This window comes from Psittacula echo (assembly GCF_963264785.1).
Source record: "Psittacula echo genome assembly, chromosome: 4".
NCBI lineage: Eukaryota > Metazoa > Chordata > Aves > Psittaciformes > Psittacidae > Psittacula > Psittacula echo.
Window position 1 is genome coordinate 94,187,440 of NC_137738.1, and position 24,180 is coordinate 94,211,619.

A 24,180-nucleotide genomic window follows, 5' to 3' on the forward strand; every position below is an offset into this window, starting at 1 on the left:
TTTCTTTTTAAGGGATAAAGGATTTTCATTGTATGAGAGCAAGCTGTGCTGTGCCAGTTGGCCTCAGAGCCTGAAGATGGTATCTAACTTTTAATTCACAAGTTTAAAAATAGTCTCTGTGACCTAAGACAGGGCAGGCTGTGTGGCTAAGATTTCTTGTGAACAACAGTAGTTGCAAAATTCTCTGTTTAGGAGTTTAGAAGATCTGATGGATGGTGTAATTTGTTGAGAGTGTGAGTGCTCATGTTTGGATTGTTTGCCCTTAACTCTCCTGAAGAGTGGGGTGTATGTATGATCTCAGCAACTACTTCCCCACCAAGAAAGTTGTGGCTGTTTCACACCTAGAAATTTTGTTGCTTCAGCAGACCAAGCATTAATTGTGGTGAACTACACCATGTAATTCAGAGTCTGATTGTAGCCATCTTTCAGCTTAATCTTAGCTCAGTGAGAAATGTATTGTCTTACTGTGCTTTAGGTTAGAAAAATCCCTAGTAGAAACGGAAGTATTTTTCCAAAGCAAAAGGATAATTTTAGAAGTTTGCTTTCATCTGTCACCCTGGAGGCTTACTTCTGAACTTAGGTCTGTGCCTGTTTGGTGCCAGCTTTTTGAAGAGTTCTGTTGATGTCTAATAAGATAATTAGGGGGCTAAGAGCTTATGGCTTATGAGTGGAGGCTGGGAGAACTAGTTTTGTTCAGTCTTGAGGGTATTCAGTTACCTGTTGTGGGGTATGGAGGAAACAGAGTCGGAATTTGAGAGGTACACAGTTGTAGGACAAGAGGAAACAGGCACAAGTTGCAACATGGGAATTTTAGATTAGGTGTTGGGAAGAAAATTTTCACTGTGAGGACAGGCAAACATAGGAGCAGGAGTGCAGGAGGGCTGAGAAATCTCCATCCTTGACAGATGGATGAGAACTTGACAGGACCAAGGTGATGGGCAACCTGGTTGAAGCTTGCCGTGCTTTGGGCCAGCTTGCCTCCAGAAGTCTGTGCCAACCTGTTGTTCTGTGACACAGCATAGGGTGTGGCATGCATTTCAAGTGCAGTTCCCTATGAAAGAGCTTACCACTAGATTTGCATTCAGGAAGGCATGTTTCTAATGTATAATAGAGGCCCAGAAGTGCTAATACCAATTGAAGGCTGGAGAACTGAATATAATTGCTCTTTCTGCCATGAAGTTTTCATGTGTTGACTTTCCAGTGGGTGGCACTTTCTAGATGCCTGAATTGAGGGCTGTGCAGAAATGCTTCTCCAAACAGTATTTAGGGATTGTTCTTTCATTAGTTAACATCTAGCCTTGTTTTGCCCGGAACAGAGTTAGGTTTCTGCCTAGTATCTGTTACAGTGCTGGTTTTTGGCTTTAGTCTGAGAATAATGTTGATAACACATTGATGTTTTTAATTGTTAAGTAGCGTTTATACTAAGTAAAGGACTTTTCAGCTTCTCACATCTTGCCAGCTAGAAGGCTGGGGAGGGCACAAGAAATTAGGAGGGGATACAGCCAGGACAGCTGATCCCAGCTGACCCAAGGGATATTTCATACCATATGGTGTCATGGTCAGTATATAAACTGGCGGGAAAGCTGACCGGGAGCTGCTTCTCCGGAACAGGCTGGGCATTGGTGAGCAAGCGGTGAGCAATTGCATTGTGCATCACTTCTTTTGTATATTCTCTTTTATCATTATTATTATTTTGTTCCTTTTCTGTCCCATTAAACTGTCTTTATCTCTACCTAAGAGTTTTCTTACTTTTACCCTTCCAGTTCTCTCCCCCATCCCACTGGGGGGCAGGGGAGGAAACGAGCAGCTGTGTGGGGCCTAGTCACCATCTGGGGTTAAACCACAACAATATCTTGTATACTAAATACTTAAAAAAGGTTTCTTTGGTTTCCAAACTTAGTGCCTAGTTTTAATCTTAGTCTTTTTGTGATTCATCTTCCCAGTTGTCAGATAGGGAAACCATCATTGCTTTTCAGGGGCAATGTAGTGATGATTATCATAAACCTCAAAAGAATATAAATAAATCTTCCTCGGAGCATTGTTTGTGTTCCGATACCTGTGTATCGCAATAAAGATAAAAAAAAAAGCGAAGTTTCAGTAGATCCTTTTGGAAAAAGGAAAACCACAGGTGATCATTAATTAATTAGAACAGCTATGCATGAAGAGACCAACCTTAATTATAGCATTTCCTAACTTTAGAATTTTTTACTGTAATGCTTTCACTGTTGTGTTTTTTTTAATAGTTTTTTGTTTTTAAGTGTAAATCACAGTGAAGAATCGGAGCTATTTTTACAGCATTTCAGATTTACAACATTTTTGTTGTTTATGAAAGAACTCAGCTGAAAGAGAGTCCCTGTTGTAGCAGATGATGCTGGTTAACGCATGCCATACAACTCAGTGCAGTGACTGTCTCTCAGACTCTGAGCTCAGTTCTGTTCTCATCACCATCAATGGGAGTTTTAGTGTTGCCTTCCCTGCAAGTGTCTCTTTTATTGATGTCCAGGTCATGTAGTACAGCCTAGCAAAGAACTTGTATGTGAGATATATGCTCTATACTGAGTGCAAAATGCTGAAATCAGTATCTTAGAATCTTCAAGAGGTATTGGAAAAATAATGAAAACAAGAAACACTTGAAGTCCTTAAAATATGTACTATTTGAGAAGGTATCTGCTTAAATTCATTCGTATTTTGAAAGCCCTTAAAAGGTTCTTTTAACTTTCAAGTATGTCTAAGTATGCGTGCTGTCTCACCTAGGAGGCTCAGTGTATTAACGGATCATAAACAGGATGTGCATTAACCGAGTAGAATCAGGAAAATAAATGCTAATTAAATCAAAGAGCAGAGAAGATAAAGCCAATCACTTCAACCATCAACATATGCCTTATTTTCAATAAACCTGCTGTTACTAAAAGGTTGGTTTAAAAAACAAGAACAGTAAAGTTTCATTAGGAAGCACTCTGAAGTTCAGCTGCTCTGGGTTGAAGGTTGCTTGTCAAACCTTAATGCGTATCTATTGTGTGTATGCATTATAATAGCCTTTAACAGGAGAAATCCCTGTAAAGTGGGAGAATAGTCTTTGACTTGAGTGTAGTGGAAAATTAGGTCTGATAAAACCCATTCACTTGCCCTGCTCTTAAAAGCCTGTAGAAATACATAAGAAAAGTATATTTGTTGTTGATGGCAAAATAAATGGTAGGAGGAGATGTTATTTTGGAAGCAGTGCTTTTCTCTTCAGGGACAATTGGAGGCAGTTATGAGGTGCAGAGTCTAAAAGTCTGATAGTGGTTTTGAATGCAACTGATTTTTATTAACTTTTTGAAAGCTGTTACAGTTCTCTTACTTGCAAGGTCTCTTTTGCTTTTGTCTTTGAATAGCTCTCTACAAACACACATCAGCTGTAAATAAATTAGGTGGGAAATCCTGATTCTATGTGAACTTGTTAATTTGTGAAACAGAAGAATATCCCACTGCTGGAATCTCCATGTATCAAATGTCTCTAAAATATAAAGTAGGAATTAAAATCTTACTTGTTCTATCTTTTGCCTTGCAGGTCCAAACCATGAATTACGTTGGACAGTTAGCAGGGCAAGTGTTTGTAACTGTGAAGGAGCTTTATAAAGGACTAAACCCAGCCACATTGTCGGGATGTATAGATGTAATTGTTGTATGTCAGCCAGATGGAAATCTTCAGTGTTCTCCTTTCCATGTTCGCTTTGGCAAAATGGGAGTTCTACGTTCTAGGGAGAAAGTGGTAAGAAAATGGAGAATTTTGATATGTTCTGTCTGTGCATTATCTCTACTGGCATGAAAGTTACTGAATGTTCTGTTGTGTGCTAGTCAAGGTTTTCTTTAGACGCTCTTTATAAAGTGGCCAGATTGAGGCAAAGTTCAATTAAAATGGTAGTTACTGATTTTTCCATTTCATAGCATAATTTGTAAGACTTTGACTATTGTAAAAACAAAACAAGAATGACATTTGTAAGTTTTACTTTCAAAAAGCAAAATTTTGAATGTGCTGATTTGGGCCTATACTAGATCTCATTAGTGACTGTGTATTAAGACCCCTTTGTTTAACGTGTTCAATAATAGTTAGAAAAAGAGTGGTAGTAATGAAGTAGTATTTTCGGATAACAGAATGTTGAGGTTAATTGAAACTAGATAAAGCAGCAAGGACCTCGAGATAAATGTAACCACGCTGAATAACCTGGCAATATGATGTCAGATGTGAAGTTGCCAGTGAGTGATGCATGACAGATTATTTTGGGAAATAATTTGTAACTACATATAGTCTAGAATGTAGTTATAGTTGTTCAGTGGAAAGATCCTAATGTCATCATGCACATTGTTCAAATCTTACATAAATCAGAAAGGAAGTCCAATATTTAGGATGGGTAAAAGTTGAAAATGTTACAGTATCAGTAATGTCCTGTGTCCTGAAATAATAACATTAATATAGACTTTTCCAAGTCTAAAAAAAAAAACAACCCAAAAAAAACCTTGAGTGAAAATGGAGTTGATGGCAAGAACAGTTATGGGCAAAGAGGGAGATCCTGCTGAGAAGAAATGGAAATAGTTGAGGCTGTGTAGTGGTGAGATAAATGCATGGAAGAAACAGACACATGAATTGTGTCGAGAATGTAGGACATTTTTTCTTATTTGTGCTTTTCATGGTGTGAAGAGAAGCCTTTTTAATGAATTCAAGAGACAGCATATTAAAAATTTGCATGTGGAAGTACTTCTTACACAATTCAAAATTAAGCTTTGAATTAAAAAAGCAAAAAGACTTGTGTGGCAAATGAAGCATTCAGATTTACATTTTAAAAGATTGAGGACTTTATATAATGACTATAAATCTTCCTGAGTAGAGGAACAAGACAGTAATGAGCTGAAGGAGTAAGGAAAACGTTTTGACAATTGATGACCTTGTGAAGTGGTGAGAAGAGAAAGAGAGAAGTTCGCTATTTTGCTTATTATAGGGTTTCCTACGCTTCCCTGAGAAGCATTTGCCCAGTGACAGTGGTAGGATAGCTGAACAGGACCTGTGTATCTAAAAGAACTTTCTTTTTGCCCAGTGACAGTGGTAGGATAGCTGAACAGGATCTATGTATCTAAAAGAACTTTCTTTTCATATGAGAACATATTATTTTCTTCCAGGTTGACATAGAAATTAATGGAGAAGCTGTAGACTTGCACATGAAACTAGGAGACAATGGAGAGGCTTTTTTTGTGCAGGAGATGGATAACAAGCAGGTAGGAGTCAAAACTAATTTAAAGTTGTCAAAAATTCAATGCCTGCTCTTCAGAGTCACTTTTGAATTTAGGAATTTTTCATGAAAAATACGCTTTTACCCATAGTATAGTTTCAAAGTTTCTGGACAGTTTTCTGTTGTGGAAATTCAATACTGTGCAGTTTTTTGGGTTGCTGAGATTTGGAAAAATCTAAAGAAGGTAATCACATAACTGAAAAATAAATAACAGTTTATGTGCATGCCAGTGTGTGAGCAGAAGTAACATGTACGTTGTTCACATGCTTCAAAGGTGTGTACAATAGAGGTTTATATGTCAATGACCTGTTTTTTGCAGAAATCTCTACTTTGAGCATAAACACTCAGCAGAATGCCAGTAGAAGTGCACACACACCCTGGAAACATCTGTGCACACAGTAATTCTGGTACTCATCAAAGACATGTTCATGTGGAATTATATTTAAGTGAGAATGCCTGCTGTTGAGTTGTGTGATTAAATATCAGTCCACATAAGTTATGGACTATTCAAAATTAGTGTGACCATATGTAATGTGTCATAAGAAAAGCTTTTTACAGCTATTTCTCATCAGAGATCCCCAACAAATTTTGTCACTGTCCATAGTGGGATGAGTTTTCAAATTCCATATTGAATGTGACAGTAGTTTTAAGTGAGAGCTGTGTGCATGTGCAGTATTAATTTCTGTATCTTTATGTTTAAATCTCTGTGTGGTAAACGGTTATTTGGTGACTGAGAATTGCTAGAAATTTTGCTTGAGTATCTAGAGATGTATATATATGATTAAGAGTGTGACCCAGTTATAAACTGACCTATCGACTGCTGACTGTTACCTGAGTTATCTGAGTTGTGAAGAATTAGCTTTTGCAAAATGTTCAGGTTATAAATTAGGATTTTGTTTCTGCTCTGTATGTAGCATCAGGTGGATAGAGATTCATGCCATAAAGTGGCCAATATGAGATGCTCAGAGGATCCTCTTTATTACAAGTGTTGTTCCTGGCTTGCCTAAGGAGATGCATCTGTGGAACAATTTCCTACGCTATAGGATCATATTGAGCATCCAGGTGTCTAATCTTTGTTACTTTTCTGAGAAATAAATCACTTAGATTTTGGCAATTGTGAATAGATTTTAGAACCAGATTTATGACTGATGGAGGAACTTATATGTTGCATGGTTCTTCCTCAGGAGATAATTCCTCATCATCTCTCCACATCTCCCATTATGTCTGAGGGAACTGCTTTAATGGAAGCTCAGCTGAAGAGGAACTCCGTAGACAGGATAAGAAACCTGGACACCAGTGCATCCTCACAAGTACCACCCCAAGCCCATGGATCCCAGCTTTCTACTGAAACATCTCCAGTCTGTAGCTCTGTGAAAAAAAGAAGGAAGAAGAGGAGAAAGTCTACCCATAAAATAGACAGCTCAAAAAGAGAAGACAATGGAGACACATCGGAAGATGAAGACATGTTTCCCATAGAGATTAGCTCAGAGGAGGAAAAAGAACCATCGGACAATTCACGGTATAACAGCGGAACTGAGATATGTAATGGAAACCTGATGCTGGGTTAATGTTCCGTTCCATGCCTTCCAACAGTAATTTCTATTTAAGTCGGTACACATGGTTGATGAACATATGTCTATAAGAAAAAGCTTTAGGCTTTGGGAATGATAGTAACAAAAATAACATAGAAAACCTAAGAACAATCCTCCATCATGCTGTGAACTAGAAGGAGTCAATCAGATAATATTTCTCTATATCCTTTTAGTTCAGGTTATACTGATTCTTCTCTACAGTAGGGGTTTTCTGTTATCTGAAGTATATGACAGTTCAGTTATTAAGTATGGTTTTAAATGTCATGTCGTTCCCTATACCTAGAATCCCTGTTCCAGATGTGTGTGTTGATGATGTATCTGACATGAAGGCTCCTGCAGCTTCTATGTTTTCTCAGTCTTCATCTTACCCTCATTCAGATGGAGAATGGTCACCTCTTCAAAGGTACTTTTTCTGTTAGTACAGTTCTAAATAATCTCCTCTTTCCATTAATGTCTTATAGGCTAGTGCTATATGAAGTCTTACTGAAAATGTTTGTATCAAACATGGTCAATGTCAACTACTAGATGAATGCTTTCTATATTTGGAATCAGGTAGTGTTCAAAAACTTCGGGTTAGCTTTGTCCCTGGTTCAACAAATGCATACATACAAAGGCAGGCACACAAATTCTAAAGAATGTTTCTATCTGTTAATGCCACTGTTTGTGTAGAAATACTATAGAGAGGATGAATATTTTCTGAAATCTGAATCTTTGCCTGATGCACACACCTTGTAAGGACTTCAGTGAATGTCTATATAAATCTATAGTACTTTGGGTGTAATCCTTTTAAGAACTTTCAAGATTGGAGTTGATGTATAAAAATAAGATTTACTTAAATGAATGTGAGCTTTTTGTGTTCCTTTCAAAGCTAATTTGTTGAATTGCACAGTTAAATAGACATGAAATCATAGAATCATAGAATAGTTAGGGTTGGAAAGGACCATCTAGTTCCAACAAACTAGATCATCTAGTTCCAACTCCCCTGCCATGGGCTGGGACACCTCTCAGTAAACCATGTCACCCAAGGCTCTAAATATTACCCAAGTAATATTTACTGTGTGAAAAGAACACATACAGAAATATGCTTATTCTTTCCTGTATGTGTATTTGTGTGCGTGTGTATACCTTTGATGTCAGAACAGATCAGTTTGGACTGACTTTCTTGTGTCTGTGGAACACTGTCAGGAGGAGACAATTTTTTGCCTAATGTGCACTGCATTATAATTCCAATGAAATCTGTGTGTTTGTGTGCTCCTGTGCACGTGCCCCACATCCTCCATGCAGACTACTGGAGTGGAGCAATATTCACAAGACATTATTCTAAGAAGTCTAATTTCAATATACTGTCTGCGTATTTGAGGGGCAATGTAATCAGAGCAAGGGCTTAATTGAAATGTTTTGAATTGCATTCTGGAAGAAACTTTCCTCACTGACTATAAAGCTTAGTATGATTAGCTTCACCAGTTTGGTGACAGCATATGTCAATACCCTTCCCCTTTGATGCCTTTTTGAACTGTATGTTCTGTTTATTTTTAGAGTGCAGTATTCTGGATTTTGAAAGCTCTAGATGTAAATTCAGCATTCATGTAGCTAATGCATAAAGAGCTAAGTATTAATCAGCACTTGTGAATAATGACACCCTGTTTTTCTTTGTACCAACATGCTCTGCTGTCCAGTAAGCCTATAGATTGCACAGGGCAAACCTCTCTTCTCGCTGTTCCAGCAGACGGAGGCCTATCTAACTCTTGTCCTCAACAATCTTCTCACTTTTCTCCTCCAGACAGGTAGAACAGTTGTCCTTCCTCTTTTCCTTTTTAAATCCTTTTAACACATTAATAGTATGTGAGCTTCATTGAACTTCTGACTGCGCTTATTGCTACCCCAGGCACCTTGAAAGAGACACTGAAAGCCACTTCTTCTGCTTGCTTCCTTGTGGGCATTGACTGGAGGTAAATTACCTTGATGAATCATCTGTTGAGGATGGCCAGTATAAAATCAGGCCAGTGAAAACCTGGATTAAAATTGAAGTTGATGAAGATGATTAAAAAGAAGAAAAAGGGAAGAATTTAGCTAGTGAGAACTTACAGTCCTGTGAAGACTGGCATTTCTATGTGGCTTTTTACAGTCAGTATATATTTTAAGGACATTTTTATTCCATGGCTTTCCTGACTTGTTTGCTTGTGCATAGGTTGCAAAAGTAAAAGCAGAACAAAAGTCTTGGAGATTAAGTGAGCGGTAAGGAGTACAGAACTTGGAGTGGGAGGAGCCCAGTACCAGAAGAGAACTTCTCTTCCTTTGTTCCCTATTGTGGCGGAGCAGAAGACTTTGCAGTGAGGGAATATCAGAGTAAAGATGACACAATAGATAAGGCATACTACTTTGCTGTAGTGTAGGATTCCTCTGACTGTAGACTATCTTCTACAGATCTGTAAGTGGATGCAGACACTTTCGATGATATCTTTAAATTTGAGACGTCTCAAGATTCTGCAGCCAGGCCTTTTGTCTGTATTAAGTGAGTGGACAGAAATCACAGCAACTCAGTTGAAAAATTTAAAGTAGGTGTCTGAATATGACCTGTACAATTCTCCATTAATGCTGGGGAAGCTTTGAGTAATATATCAGGCTAAATTGTTCTTTGCTTATCTCAGCAGAGATGCCATACTAGGTGCATAAGTCTGCATCAAACTGATGATCCTGAGATTTTTTCCCAGCTTATAGGTTTGTCTTCTTTAACCTGACCATTATCTGATTGATAATGTTGCATTAGCAATCAAGGTGAGATCCTGAGACATTCAAGACTGTTCTCCTTGGTGTTTTCATGGCAGTGTAGGGCAAGTGCACAGGTTGGGATGGAGCAGTGATGTGCTCTGGGTGGCTCCATGAACTTTGCTGTAGTTTTCACCTGTCCTGCAGTCTAGATACACAGCTGAAGTGCTGTAGTAATTTGTCTGAGTAAGGTCCTGAAATAAGAAAGCCTGAAATTCTTATTCCTGAAATAAGAAGCCCTACTATGGTGACCTCAGAGGAGCTTCAGAGGTTCTCAGCTGTTGTGACATGTACATGAGATAGGTCTCTTTCCTTCTATCTTTTCCCAGTTTATTTGGCCTCAGTCAGGACAGGACTTTTTCTCAGGTCACACTGCTGCTTTCTCCGGACTCTCTTAGCTTTCAGTGGGAAACTCTGCAAAGATCAGTATGGTTTCCTGTTGCAGAACTGCCAGCTACAGGTCAAGTTCTGTATTCTTGACATTGGTTTACATTAATTGCAATCATAGCGGTTAAGGAATACATAGGACTGTGACATGAATCTTCAGCATTTATGGGATGTGAATCAGATATGCTGATCTAAATGATTGAACTGAAGTTTACCTTCTTGTGCATTGTGGACAGGAAGGGTGGCTCCAGTTTAATCTGGAATTATCACAGCAATCTATGTAAGGCAAGAGAATTTCACCAGGGCTGGGTCAGTGGCCAATTTAAGGACAGGGGATTTGCAAGGCGTAGTTCAGTCCAAGAGAAACATGTTGCTGGTGTAAGGAATAAAAAGCTCATTTTTATTTGCAGGATACTCTCACTGGATTACAAATCCTGCACAGTCTTGATGTTCAGACTTTCTGACCCCTAGTGCAAATATAACATTAATTTGGGATTTAATTTGACCTAATTGACTTTTAAAATAAAATTAAAGGAATGGCATTGTGAACTTTATTAGTCTTCAGTCTTACTTTACTTTGGTGGCAATGGTATGAAGTGAACAGCAGCCAAAATAGTCCCAGTGTGGGTAAAGGAGGTGACATCTGGCATTACGTATGGAAGCAGAACTTTACAAACAGGAAGAATACAAACAGGACTGTGGTAGGCATAATTGGCTATCTGTGTCCATAAACTACAGAGATTACTGTTGGTGTTCTAGAAGGATGTTAGTTGGAGAGAGTAGGTATAGAGTGTTAAACAGCAATGTGGCTTATGAAGAAAAAGGTAAAGGTATTTCTCTGATTCCATTACAGCTCCCATCAGGAGGCCACCAACCCTGTATTAACGTTTGTTGATGGCATAGAAAATTCCATTTTATGCCCTGGATGATATAAGGAATGAGAATGCTGTAATGTTTTTATATACAAAATAATTTATCCCTGTTTGCCTTGTGGCTGCATGTTTGCAGTCTGATTTGGTTGTGGGCCTTTTAAATCAAGATGACATTGCAGTGATAATTCCATTCTACCCTGAGGTTATATTCACATTTATACGCTAATCTACAAGGAGAAATCAACTGAAAGGAATTCTAAAGATCTAACAGTTTGTTACTACTAAATCCTCAATTTTATTGTATAGAAAAGTAGTACCTATAGAATGAGAATTAAGATGTCACCATTGTGTTTGTGTCACAAGTTCAGCAGATAGTGGCATTTTGTCTACTTTGTTTTGGGACAGTGGGTAATATTTTGGTGGCTAGATGCTTACCTTAATCCTAACCTACTTGTGGCTGTATATACTCAGAACCAATAAAGCAGATGTGTGCATGGACCATTAGACAGCCTTTCGCAGCAAGAGACTTCTTCAGGGCACTCAGGGCAAAACTCTGCCTTGTATTAATGTACATGCATATGGCGTTAAAGGCAGAGTAGATAATCAGAATATTATAAATAAATAATGATTCACTAATTCAAAGACAAAAGGAAAAATGTGATTTGCTATCACATTCTTGACTTTACCAAATTAAATATATGCTACAAACTAATAATTTACTGATTATTAAATATTTTTTTATTAAGTAGTCAGCAAAGCAAACAGTTAAACTTCTTTGAACTGGAAGAACTCAAATTCTTTGCACAGCTCTGCTGCTGTACAGGTTTCTCTATAAACTTGAGTCCAAGGCTAGAACTGAACAATTTAGTAGAAGGAAGTAATCAGCTGGATTTGTTAGACTAATTTATTACTTAACCAGGTTAAAATGTCTTGCTGATGCGAGTAATTTCTGCACTTTTCATCCATTATAACCATACTAACATCTGTTCATCTGCTGCTGCTGGTACCATCCCTGTACTTTTTTCCACACAAAACCCTCCTGAGATGTTCAGGTCCAGTGGTCCCGTTTCATCTCTTTCAGCTTCTCAAATCCTGCTTCTGTGACAGCACTTAATAAAAAATGAATGAGACCTCTGAATGACAGTCTGAGAGGATCCTGAACTGTTTAAACTGTCTTTCCATGCTTTCACACTTTCAGTTAGCTAATGGCTATTTAGATCTCCAGTGCTTTGTGTTGGGGATATCAGTTGGAAAGTGCTTCATGTGTTTTGGTTACTTTTGGTTTTGTAATATTTTTTTTGTTTGGTTTTCTTCAGCCCATCAGGTTCACGCCCTCCTACTCCTAAAAGTGACTCAGAATTAGTCAGTAAACCTACGGACAGAAGTGGGCTGAAGAATAATCCCCACATGCATTGGGCATGGGGAGAGCTACCCCAGGCTGCAAAGGTATCTGATGTAATTTAATTCCTGCTAGCATCTCTTGAGCACATGGACTTGCTCTGTTGCAGACTACTAAAGAGGGAGTGGATCCTGGTTTTACCGAAAATTGTCATGTTTTATGCATCTTGCTCCTTAGGAGGTACAGGAGAGTACCCTGTGCTGGGTATGTTATCAACACCCATGATACATGGTAAAAAATGACCCTGAGACATAATCTTGTTAAAGTTAGAAGCTTAAATAACATATAAAATCAAAACAAATGTCCTTTGGTAAATCACTGAAATTCATAAATGATCTTAGAGGGAAATTAGTCCTTGGTATTAGCAATGTGATTCACAAAAATTGAAATTGGTTGTTTGAGTACATAAGCATCCAGAAACACAATTCTGTGTCAGTGCATGCCCAGGCATGCTGTTCTCTTGGCTCAGCTGACTGGCTTGGTGCCTGTCTCCTCCCTGAAGCCATTTGGCTCAGTTAGGTGGCAGGATGTGTAGTGTTCCAGTAGCATTGTTGCCCATGTTGCACAGTAGCCATGTGTAGCTGTGTACAGTGCAGGTTGGGTATTGACCAGCTCCATATGCCAGCTATGGAGTCATAAGGAAAGGGATGACTTAGGGGTTATGCCTGCCTCAGGATATGAGGAACAAAGGTCAGTAGCATACTGCAACTACAGGGGCAGGAATGGTGCAGTATTTGGCCTCCTCTTCTCAGGGCTGGCTTGTCTGCAGGAAGGTCTGCAGGAGTGTTGGGGTCAGGAACAGTATAAAGAAACAAAATTGCTGCTTTGCAGGCCAGGGAAGTGAGTATCCTCTTCAGAAAGAAGACTACATTCTGGTGGGGCCACCAGAAGCATAATGGTGCTGTTATATTTTATCTTCAATTCACTGTTAGCTAGTGACAAAAGAAGGGATGGAAATCCAGAATTCTTAATTCCTTCAGAAAACCTCTGGCCTCTTCTTTAGTAGGCCATAGAGGAGCTGCTTCATCACCTCTGTGTTACTCTCCTCCTTATGTATGTTAGAAAATTGGGAGCTATTTTCTGTAAGTAGAGAACTAATTCAAGTGCACAGGTCCAGGCAAGAATTTCAAATTGGCATTTCCAGTCTATAATTTAGGGTTTCCTGTTAATAGATTTAGGTGTTTCATTTTTATCTCAGTCACACAGCCTAGTGTGTATAGCAAATCTTACTCTTGGAAGCTTTTCCCTCTGCAGTCCCTGCCTATGTCCCTGGCCAATCTATTCAGAGTTGATCTGACCTTACCTGAATTGAGAGTTATGCTTTGGACAGTCTTAATTTTTGTGTAAGAGTTTGTTTGCTGTCATGTGAAGGTTATAGCAGCTATACAGCTGCTGCTGTAAGAGTTCAGCTTTCCTCTGTAAGAACTCCTCCTGTCCCACACTGAGAGAAGATTTCGAATTGTTCCTGTGAAGTGATTTTAAAGTCTAAATCTGGGGTATAGATGAATGACAGTGTCTGGTCCCTGGGAGCATCCTGATTGTGTACAGACTGCAGTCTGCACTTCCTTCTTATGCTTGTCAGGGTTACCTTCTGAAGAAAAAGTAAGATTTGTGCAGGAAGGAGGGCAGGGTAGGAGCTATGATGTGCTCTCAGGCAGGTGAGTGGGAAATGAAGACGGTAAAGCACACTGCAGAACAAGTCTTTCCTGGCCCCCAAGATACAGATGAATTTTGAGTAGCAAATACGCAGCAGAAAGGCCTTTTGTACACTGTAGTCTCCACCTCAGTGGTAGCTTTCTGCTGTAGTTGCTTGCCTTGAGAATCTGATCTCACTGAAGTGAGCAGAACAGATTAAACTCTGGCTGTTGCATTTAATAACTTTTCTTTATAGCAGTTTTTATTTTTCCTCACAGACCGGTCCTCTGCTCAAAGCAAAGGAACCCAGCATGGTGGATGTGAATCCTTCTGAAAGCACTCACTTTCGGGTCATCCAGAGTTCTCCTATAGAGGAGTTTAACACTGAGTCTCCTCTACCTGCTCTTGGACAAGCAGATGCAGCAACTGCTGCTGAAAGTGAGCCCTTACCAGCTGAGACAAATAAGCCAGAGACAGAGTCTCCAGGAGCAGCTATACCACCATTGCTTGCCAATGAAGAAATAAAACAAGCTACAGCTTGCTCAACCCAACCAGCTGGCAAGACAGATTCTCCGTCCAGAAAAAAAGGTAAAAGTCTTGATTCTTCACTTTTATATGTATGATTTCATCTTTAAATCTCATGGTGATAAAGTACTTCATTGCCATTTAGATTAATCTGTGCCCTGAAGGCACTTTCACATCTGGAAGACTGTAAACTTTGGAAAGAACCTTCCAAACCTGAGCTGTGCAGCCTTCTTTTCACAGGAGCCATGTAGTAAGGCAGAAGATTCTTCTTGGTTTGGGATTTTTGGCAGCTCTGTGCACATGAGCTTACAAAGCTTGTTCCAAATTCATCCACACTGATCGGTTTTCAGGTTTTGGTACAAACCAACTGTAGATCTGGTTCACCTGCTCTGACTACTTTCTGAGTTATGTGTTTCTGGTAATTGTGTACCCTCTGTACTCTGGTACAAAGTGGTAGTATGTCCTTTGTGCAAACAGCAGATTTGCCACAAAATAAGGTGCTTTCGTTTCACATGAACAATGAGCAATTTCAGTTCTTTGTGGTACACGTTTTGTTCTGAATTTGTGAAATATAACTCTATCTGCTTTTCTACTTCTTAATTTCTGGGCTTTATATCCATGCTATTGTATAATAAGTGTTACAGTCTTCACATGAAATTTATTTGCTTACAAATGTTGTGTTTTAGAGCTCTGATAATTCTGTAATTATGTAAAGCCTATTTAAGCTTGGTTTATGCAGCTGATTTTAATCAGTAGACATACAGGTTTCTTAGCCACTTCCCCATGTGTTCCACTATCTTTGAAGATATAAAAATTACAGTGTTACTCTGCTCTTTGGCCTTTACATAACTTCTTTTTCTGATTTCTTTGCTGATATTCGATGTTGGTAACTGGGAGAGGGAGAAGTCAGGGGTTTTAGAATGAATCTCAAGTTAGGTTTTGGCCTTACAGCAGTTACTTGTCTAGATGAACCAGCAACAACAGGACAGTAATGACTGTGTGTTGGTACTAGGTAAAGACATGGGAGGGTTGTCTTGTCCCCTACAGTGATTCATGCGCACACACAACACATCAGATGGATGTGCTAAACAGTGAGTTGTCTCCATAACAAGCCAGGTACAGTGCATTAGTGACTATGGCATAGCCTGTTGTGTTATTTCCCTTTGCAAGGGGGCATTGAAGATTAGTTCTTGAAGATTAAAGGCTCCGATTGCCTTACTGTGATAATAGGCCTATGCAAATACTTTTTCTTTGCTGCTTTCCTACAGTGACCACTGACTTCTAATTCCCACTTGTTTCGTCTTGGACAGAGAGGCTTCAGCATATCTTGGAACTCGTCCTCTATTATCCCTGAGGACAAAATCTGAACAATGTATATGAGCAACTTGTTTTGAAATTTTTGGCAGTACCATTTTATAGAAATACAGTTCACAAACTGTTATAATTTGTTTGGTTTCTCAATCTTAAAATGAATAGTTAAACAGTAATAACAGTTCTGGCTTGTTGTTCAGAATATGATCATTAATAGGCTTATATGTGGTGTCCCTTACAGACAAACGAAGCCGGCATCTTGGTGCTGATGGTGTCTATTTAGATGACCTCCCTGACATGGATCCAGAAGTTGCTGCACTTTATTTCCCCAAGAAGTATAAGTCCTTTGCTTGTATTTTGACTATTTAAAGAGTTCTTTTCACCTTCCAGATTCATTGTCAACCAGATAAGACCTCTTTTTTCAAAGTCCAAGTAGACATGAAGGGAGAAGGAAAATAAAACTCTGTAGAGAAGAATATTAGAGCTTTTGGAAGGTTCTGCATTTGGGCCTGAGAAATGTGCTTGAAACTGATTTTCTATTTTGGTCAATTAAGGATCATATATTGATTGTGGATTGCTATGTGATGTACACTGATGTTTCTGAGTGTTACTCACATGCCCTGAGGGAGCAATTGGCCTTGGGATATATTTATCCCCATGTCCTTGCTTGTTACCATGAGGAACGTACCATACTGTTAATAGTATTAGCACCAAATTACTGCTTTAGTGTTATTAGACTGTGAGTGATCACCTATAAATATGAAAGTTACAAAACAATTTTTGGAAGATGCGTAACAGATCTATTTATGCAAGTATTGCACCCTGAAAATAAAATTTCCAACTTGTTCTGATCTTTATTAGAGCCTCTTATAACATTTATAGTCCTCCTTTCCATATCATACTCCAGTCATTTCACTAAAGTCATTGAGCAACAACTAAAGTAGCTTGCATATTTTATTTTTCACTCTTGCTTGCTTAAACTCAGCTCTTGTGATATTAGCATTTTAATAAAAGTGAGGAAGATAGTAATATGGAGAAAAAAGTTGGATTGAAAGTTCCTTTCTCAAATATATTCATATAAATCTGGAGTGGAAAGCAGAATTTGATGAGCCTGCACTTTGTAATAATGATCTCATCTATCCGCAGATTTTAAGTGGGTACAATGATTTATTTCTCAATTTTTTTATTCTAGTAGTTTATATGTAGAGTATTTTATTTGTATATACATGACATAAATACACAAGCAGATGCATCTTTTGGTTTGGATTTAGCTATCAGTTTGTATAATTAATATAAATAAAAAAATAAACTAATGTTTATTCTTGTGCCTGTGTGGGAATAGTTCTAGTATAAACTCTGCTTATAGTAGCAAGCATTATATAGTCTACTAAGATTGTACAGTTTATTGCCTTATTTTTCCTGTCTCTTGTACATATGCGAAGCTATAATTATATGTGCTTAGTTTGGACAAGTAAGAAGAAGCAATCTAATGTTTCAGGGTACATGGGGCCTATACTACTTTTATGGTAAAACCAAGCAAATTTCTTCAGGTTCTTCCCCTTTCTCCCTCCTCCCCCCCCTCCCCCCCCAAACTGTGTGTCAGATGTAAAACGTGCTTGCTGGAGGGAATGAATTTGGGAATGAATACATGAAGACTGAATTTCTGATTTTTCTTTTCCAGTGGAGATAATGTCCAATGCAAGAACACGAGTGACACAGGGCTGTGGTCTGCCAGCCAGTCTCCACAGTCTGGCGGGAGCTCAGGTGTTGACAGTGGAGCTGAAAGCACCTCGGATGGAATTCGAGATTTACCTTCCATTGCCATTTCTCTCTGCGGAGGCCTTACTGACAACAAAGAAATAACCACAGGTACAGAATGACATTGTTACACAGGCATGTGCTGGCAGCTGAGCTTTAGCATCCTAGACTGGGGAAGCAGTGCCCTCTTGTGGTTGTGTTCAAGAATGTGTTGAGAGGAGAAATGCTGTCCCTGTAATGGTTAAATTCCTACAATTTTTCATATTTAAAATAGTGGACTTATATAGGAATTATGATTTTTAGTAATTTTTAGTAATTCACTACATACTAAATGTTCTTAAGTATTTTATTGCATTGGGTTTTGTGGGTTTTTTTGTTTTGTTTTGTTTTTAGTTTTGTTTTTAATTTTAATTAGGTTTGTATCATGATAGTATTAATGGTATCTTTTCTGCTTGGTACAGTATATAGCTAGGAAGTTCACAGCTGTTGGTGTCAGGAATGAAAAAGGTGGTCTGTAAATGGGAACACTAGAAGGGGGAGTTGGAAACTTTTAACCTGAGTTCCTGCTCTACCTCAAATTTCATGTGTAACTCTTAGATAAATCATTTACAGTGCTGTGTGCCTTAAACTTCCAGCTGCATAATGTGAACATAAATGTGTTAAGACTTGTGTTTTCTGTAGTTGTATGACATCATAAAAATCGTATGAGCCTGATGCTACACTGATTGCTGTTAGAAGCCAGTTGTAAAGTATTTCAAATATACTGTGATTTACTGGAATTGAATTGTTACTGCATCACTTGTAAATTACATAGACATTGTGAAAGGAGTTACAGTGGAAGGGGTATGCACAAACATTTTCACTTTGCTGTAGGCCTTACAAGTGATGATTAAGTTTCTGGCTGTGGGTGTACATATACGTTGATCCTGTCAGTTCCTTCTCCTAACCTGGGCAGAGGATCAGTGAAAGAGATGATAAAGTACTTCCTTGCCTTGCTTAGAAGCCTGATTTTCCTCCCTCTCAGTTCTATCCCTGAGCTTTCTCTTAGCTTGTATTTTGAACAGGAAAGACACCCAGCAGACAAAGAAATACTCAGCATTTTCTGAGATTGAGTCTCTGAATACTTTGCTTCCATATTAGCACTTCCGCTGCTAAGCTCAGCACCCTTGTAATGAAGGGTTGACCCAGAATGTGAAACCTGCTTGTCTGAGAGGTGCGATGTTTAGGTTGGCCATCCCGGACATATATAAATGCATGCTTTACAAATGTAGTTTTTTCTCCCCACAGAAGAATTCTTAGAACATGCAGTAACATACCAGCAGTTTGTGGACAATCCTGCTATCATTGATGACCCTAACCTTGTGGTTAAAATTGGAAATAAGTAAGTATATTTCAAGGAAAAAAAATACTACTGTTGTAACAAAAATACTTCTGTGCCACTTCATTGTGTTACAGAAATTGAACTGTAGCTGAAAAATAGGTTTTGAGCGTTCATAGCTTAGATTCATCCAGAAGGAGTCAACTCTCCAAAGAATGTGGGCCCTGCTAACTACCTTTCCTCCTTTAAATAGAAAGTAAAGAGCAGTTTCAGATGACCAATTATAGCTAATTGATACAATTTGAATTTAAAAAAGCTGGTATTAATTATTAATGGTGTTCACACTCAACTGGCAGAGTAAAAAATGAAATAGGATATGAACTTCCTAAGGCTTGCCCTGAGCCAGTTTGAGTAGTTAATATTTACAGGAATATGGTAGCCTGCTTGCAAGCACTCTTTACCCAGCAGTTTGTCTGAATATTTTGCTAATATGTCTCTATGGAGGTATTGTTTGTCAAACTTCACTCACCAAGTATGCGACTTCTATTTCTACAAGGCTAAGAGATTACTACATATATTTATACTGCTGGCAGCGGTGCGGCACTATAGTCTATGCTGGGTGCAGCTTTTTGCATGATACTTTGAGAACTCCTTGCACCTGGCATACAATGTTATAGAGTAGAGGAGAGATCATGGCATTGTGTTGCACTTGGACGTGAGGCTACCCTTAGTCGTAGACATCACTCATACAAATCTGACATGCCTGGTACATCCTTATGTGATAGTTTGTATTGCCAATATGTTACAGCCTCATACCTGACCCTCTCTGTGGTCTAAGGTGAGCCACTTACAGCTTCCCTGTCATAGTTCTGTGACTTTGATGGTAGTGTTTGCCTGCCTATTGATGTGCTGTGGAAGAGAGAGGAGTACTTAGTGAGGATATTACTGTCTCATTCTCTGGATGTTATGTGAGCTTCAGCTTCCCTAGGCAGTATTTTCTTTGTCCTACTGTCTGTAAGAGTTGACCCATGTTCAGCACATGATAGCAAAAGCTTGATATTATACAGACTACGGCCCCTAACATTTATGTAGTTTCTTGATGAAAAACCAATGTAAACAGTTGTAAAAAAAAAAAAAAAGTGGCTCATGTGAAAGTAAGTATAATAAAGACATAAGGAATGTATGAAAAATACCCTGTCTACATCAGGACATAGCTTTTCTTGCATACCTTGAAATGTATGTGTTGTAAATACCTGTGAACATACTGTGGAATAAGATGGGTCTGCTATTACTGGTGCAGTATTAAGCTGGCTGGGCTTAAATCATGACACCTGCCAGATGATAAATACTAAGTAGATTGTGAATTGGAATCTTAGGATTACAAAGTGCAGTAATTGTCTCTCTTGCATGCCCAGGTACTACAACTGGACGACAGCTGGTCCCCTTCTGCTGGCAATGCAAGCATTCCAGAAACCTTTGCCAAAGGTGAGATTGAAAATGAAGGTTGATCAGAGGATGACTTGTGATATTCTGCCATTTATTAAGGCAGGGAAGAGGGTTGTTGCACAAGAGGATCTGTACATCAGTAATACCTATCCACATGTAACCATTCATCTAGTTTTATGCTAGGGGCTAAATAAGCAGGACTTAATTTTATCTGTGATTAGTATTTATTTGCTTGGCTAAGAACTTTACAAATATTTTAAATAAGGAAAACTTCCTGTTTTCCTTCATTAACATGGATTATAAGCAGAAAGTTTATTGACCCATGTTTGTGTTTGCTGTAGCTGAATACCTGATGAGTGCTTTCCATTTTATCTGCATAGAGCATATATTATCAAATAAAAATAGAGGCTAGAAATTTTAACCTCAGTGAATAAGCTTTAAATACTAAGTAAAGAAGGCCTGTAGCTTGCTAGTTTTCTATTTTTCAGTTTGTTGTTCATAAACAAACCAGGTAGGTAGTGGCAGATAGCTATGACTATGTGGTAGTTATATGTCTTGGCTTGTCTTAAATGCATTCATTAACTTAATTCAGTTCCATGGGACCTTGTCCCACATAGATACTTAGGACAGCAAGGCACACTGCAATACTACTAAGTAGTATCACCATTGGTACTATTTTGTATCCTGGTTAGCAATGGATTTAATGAAGTTTGGGACTCAAACTCTCCTTCTGCCATTTCCAATACTTCACATGTCTTTGGGTTTAATACATGTGAATTCAAATACTATTTCTATTGCCATGAATGTGGGATAAAAATTTCTTCAAAGCCCAGAATACTCTCTACCGCTGTGTTCTTAGTGCCACATCACATACGTATGCATGTATAGCTGCTGTGTAGCATCCCAATATAAAATAAATTGATCCTAAAGGTCCTAAGCATGTGGTAAACCTGGCCTGAATTTCAAGGATGTTAGAACCCCATATTTTGTGCTTTAACTGCAAATATTCTATACATGCAAATACTTGTCAAAGGTGGAATTAATCCATGGAACTCAAATGCCCACAGAAGGTGTATAGTTATCCTGATCTGTATTTGTTGGGCATTTCCACAGACCTTGATAGGTGTCTGTGAGATCTCATAAAGATAATGCAAAGTAACTGCATTTTTAATTAAACACTGATGCCCGCGCTAGATGTTTTGGGTTTTGCCTAGGATAAAATTGAAAGAATGGAAATGAAATATTTTCCTATTAAGGGAAATGGCAGTTCTTTCAACAGTGTTATGGTTACGCCATCATTCGTATAGGTTATCAGTTAAGAAGTCTATGAGTGTGAAATTCAGTGTGTTCATTTTTTTTTTTTTAAATAATCAACTTATATGCTGAAGGCTGATAATTTTCTAGACAGTGCAATTTTAATTTAGTGGACTAGCCAGTATATGTAGTTAGATCAGTCTGTATGATTGGGAAGGTTTTCTTGACTGAACTATGCCTCTGAAACTGAAATTACTAATTTATGCTACCAGTCATCTTACTGGTTTTCTTAATGACTTGTTACTTACAATTTTTATTTGCTGTAATAATGGAACTAAGTACTAAGGTATTTTATCAAAACAGGCTTTAGGAAGTGATTGAAAACTCAAGTTTTTGCAAAAAAAATCACTCGTTCTTAATACATTTAAATCCCTAATTATAAGCATGTGAATTATCTCACTAAAAGTCAATAGGACACGTGCTTGAAGTTGCCTATATGTTTAAGGACATCTTTAAATTGTAGCCATTGTTCTCAACAGTGGCATTCCATTCTCAGTTGCTCCATCTGCTCCTTGCTTTTCTTATTTTGTTTGAAAAGTTTTCAAGTTATTTGCTCACCTCGATTCCTCTGTCATTTATTTTCTCACATACTTTAGCTAGTATAGTGAAGAAAACCTATGGAAAAAGTGAGAGAAGGGATGCATTGTTCCTTCTAGTGGCTAAGCTATTTTTAAGGCATACCAAACACAGTGGCCACCTTTGCTGTGGTATAATATTTTCGCATTCACTGTAGTATTTTCCCCTTTTGTCTTTTGCTTGCTCTCTGAGTGAAAGAATTCAGCTCTCCTTGTTACAGTGCATAAAGCTCTAGTCATTATGGGTGTTGAAAGACAAAAAACCTTTTTCTTTACTGAGGTGTAGTAGATATGACCAAAGGAAAGTAGCCAGGGTTTAAAAAATTCCCAGTTCTAACATTGTCAGTCAAATTCATAGCATCATACTGAACTCATAAAAGCTAGTAACTTTTTTGCTTATTTCTAAACTGATGATTAAATATGAACTCTAGTTATTTTTAAATAACTCTTGCATGTCGGTTTGTTACTGTCTTGCTTGAGAACTCCTTTGGGAGGTGATATTTTTCTTTCTCCTTATTCAATTTTTTTATATAATTTGTACTAAGTAACTTCAACTTTAAAACAGTAGGTTCTTCATTCTAGACATTATACTAATATCTACTTACGCTTTTTTTTTCTTCTTTGATTTTTATCTCTTTTTCATTTTCCTTTTAAAAATACCATAAGTATTCATGCTTAAGTTACTTCAGAGCAGCTCTGGACACCATTAGATTTTGCTTTAGTAGAATTTATGGTCCACAGACAGTATGTTTATTTCTCTTTATTTATTATCAGTTAAAATTGTGTGTTTGGCACTTTCTTTCATTTGCATATATCAGGTTGTCCTTTATTTTGTTTTTTTTTTTTATGTTACCATCCATCTATCACAGGCCACTGTGGAATCTATAATGAGGGACAAGATGCCCAAAAAAGGTGGAAGGTGGTGGTTTTCGTGGCGAGGGAGGAACAGTGCTATTAAAGAGGTAAGTTTAAGAAGCAAGCAGTTTTCTTCTGTTTGCAGTGGGAAAGCTGGATACCTCTATATTCATCCCTCAGAACTTTGCTTCTGAGAATAACTCCATATTCAATTTGACTGAGGATACACATATTAAAAGATGTTTAAACAAGGTCTAAAGTCTGACTTCTTTTGACTTCAGAAAGTTTGGTCAGACCCTGCCTTGAGACACCTGTCTGCAGTGCTTTGGTTCTGCATTTATTTTCATTACACAAGCTTGAGGCAGTATTATCTAATGGATTAAACGTGTTTGGAACCTAGAATCCAAGACTGGTGCTGCTAATTTAATGTTTTTGTGCAGATTACCTACCTTTCTGGAGCTTTCTTTAGACAGTTAAAGAACAGACATATTTATGAGTAGTAAGCTGTAAAATTCAGCAAAACCAAAGATGAAAAACTAATGAAAGTATTTTTAAATTTCTGAGCATTAGAAGTTTGTGGTCCTAAAGCCATGGATGAACATTAAAGAACAGTGGAAAAAACCCAAAGCTTTATATGAAATATTGATCTCCTGTCTAGACATATTTAATCTTTAAAGTTGGCTAATAAAACCTTTTCATATTAATTTATATTAGTGAAGCATTAGTACTTGAGGGGAGAAAATGACTTCTAATATGTTTTTATGGTTGTGCCTCAGTTGAACTTTTTTAGCCTTGCGTGAAATAACCATTGTACTGATCTGTGAGTATGGGCTTCAGAGTATGAGATTTTAGTTTTTACAGTTCACTGAAGTTTTTAGAATTTCTCTCTTAGTGGAAGTATTTGGTTATCTGTTGAGCAGTGTCAGCTAGAAAATGGAAAGGGGTGGTGGTGGTGTTTGTGTGTTTAAAAATCACTGTTTAAAAAGTCTTGTGAGATGAAGTTGGTAGAACTTAGCATCTACTCAATATAAAATCAGTTTGGAAAGTTTTCTTATGTTAAAGATTTTAATGATTCTGAGAAAGTTAGTTGGTTGTTTTTCTTCTACAGTCATATTTTGCTTTTTCAGATGAAATCTAGGTATTTCAGGTGCATGAACTGAGTA

At 37.9% G+C, this 24,180-nt stretch overlaps 1 protein-coding gene across 1 annotated transcript in view; it reads left to right on the forward strand.

Annotated features, from left to right (window-relative positions):
* Positions 1–3,550: 3,550 nt before the first annotated feature.
* LPIN1 (lipin 1) overlaps positions 3,551–24,180 on the forward strand; it is a gene marked incomplete at its 3' end in the record, with an annotated part of 34,660 nt that continues 14,030 nt past the window's right edge. Inside the window, exons 1-12 of the mRNA XM_080615930.1 lie at positions 3,551–3,751; positions 5,155–5,250; positions 6,449–6,783; positions 7,140–7,259; positions 8,533–8,640; positions 12,198–12,327; positions 14,194–14,503; positions 15,993–16,086; positions 17,433–17,620; positions 18,797–18,890; positions 20,243–20,312; positions 23,032–23,124. Coding sequence (XP_080472056.1) covers positions 3,560–3,751; positions 5,155–5,250; positions 6,449–6,783; positions 7,140–7,259; positions 8,533–8,640; positions 12,198–12,327; positions 14,194–14,503; positions 15,993–16,086; positions 17,433–17,620; positions 18,797–18,890; positions 20,243–20,312; positions 23,032–23,124 — 1,830 coding nt within the window. The 5' untranslated portion in view covers positions 3,551–3,559. The remainder of the gene's footprint in view (positions 3,752–5,154; positions 5,251–6,448; positions 6,784–7,139; positions 7,260–8,532; positions 8,641–12,197; positions 12,328–14,193; positions 14,504–15,992; positions 16,087–17,432; positions 17,621–18,796; positions 18,891–20,242; positions 20,313–23,031; positions 23,125–24,180) is intronic.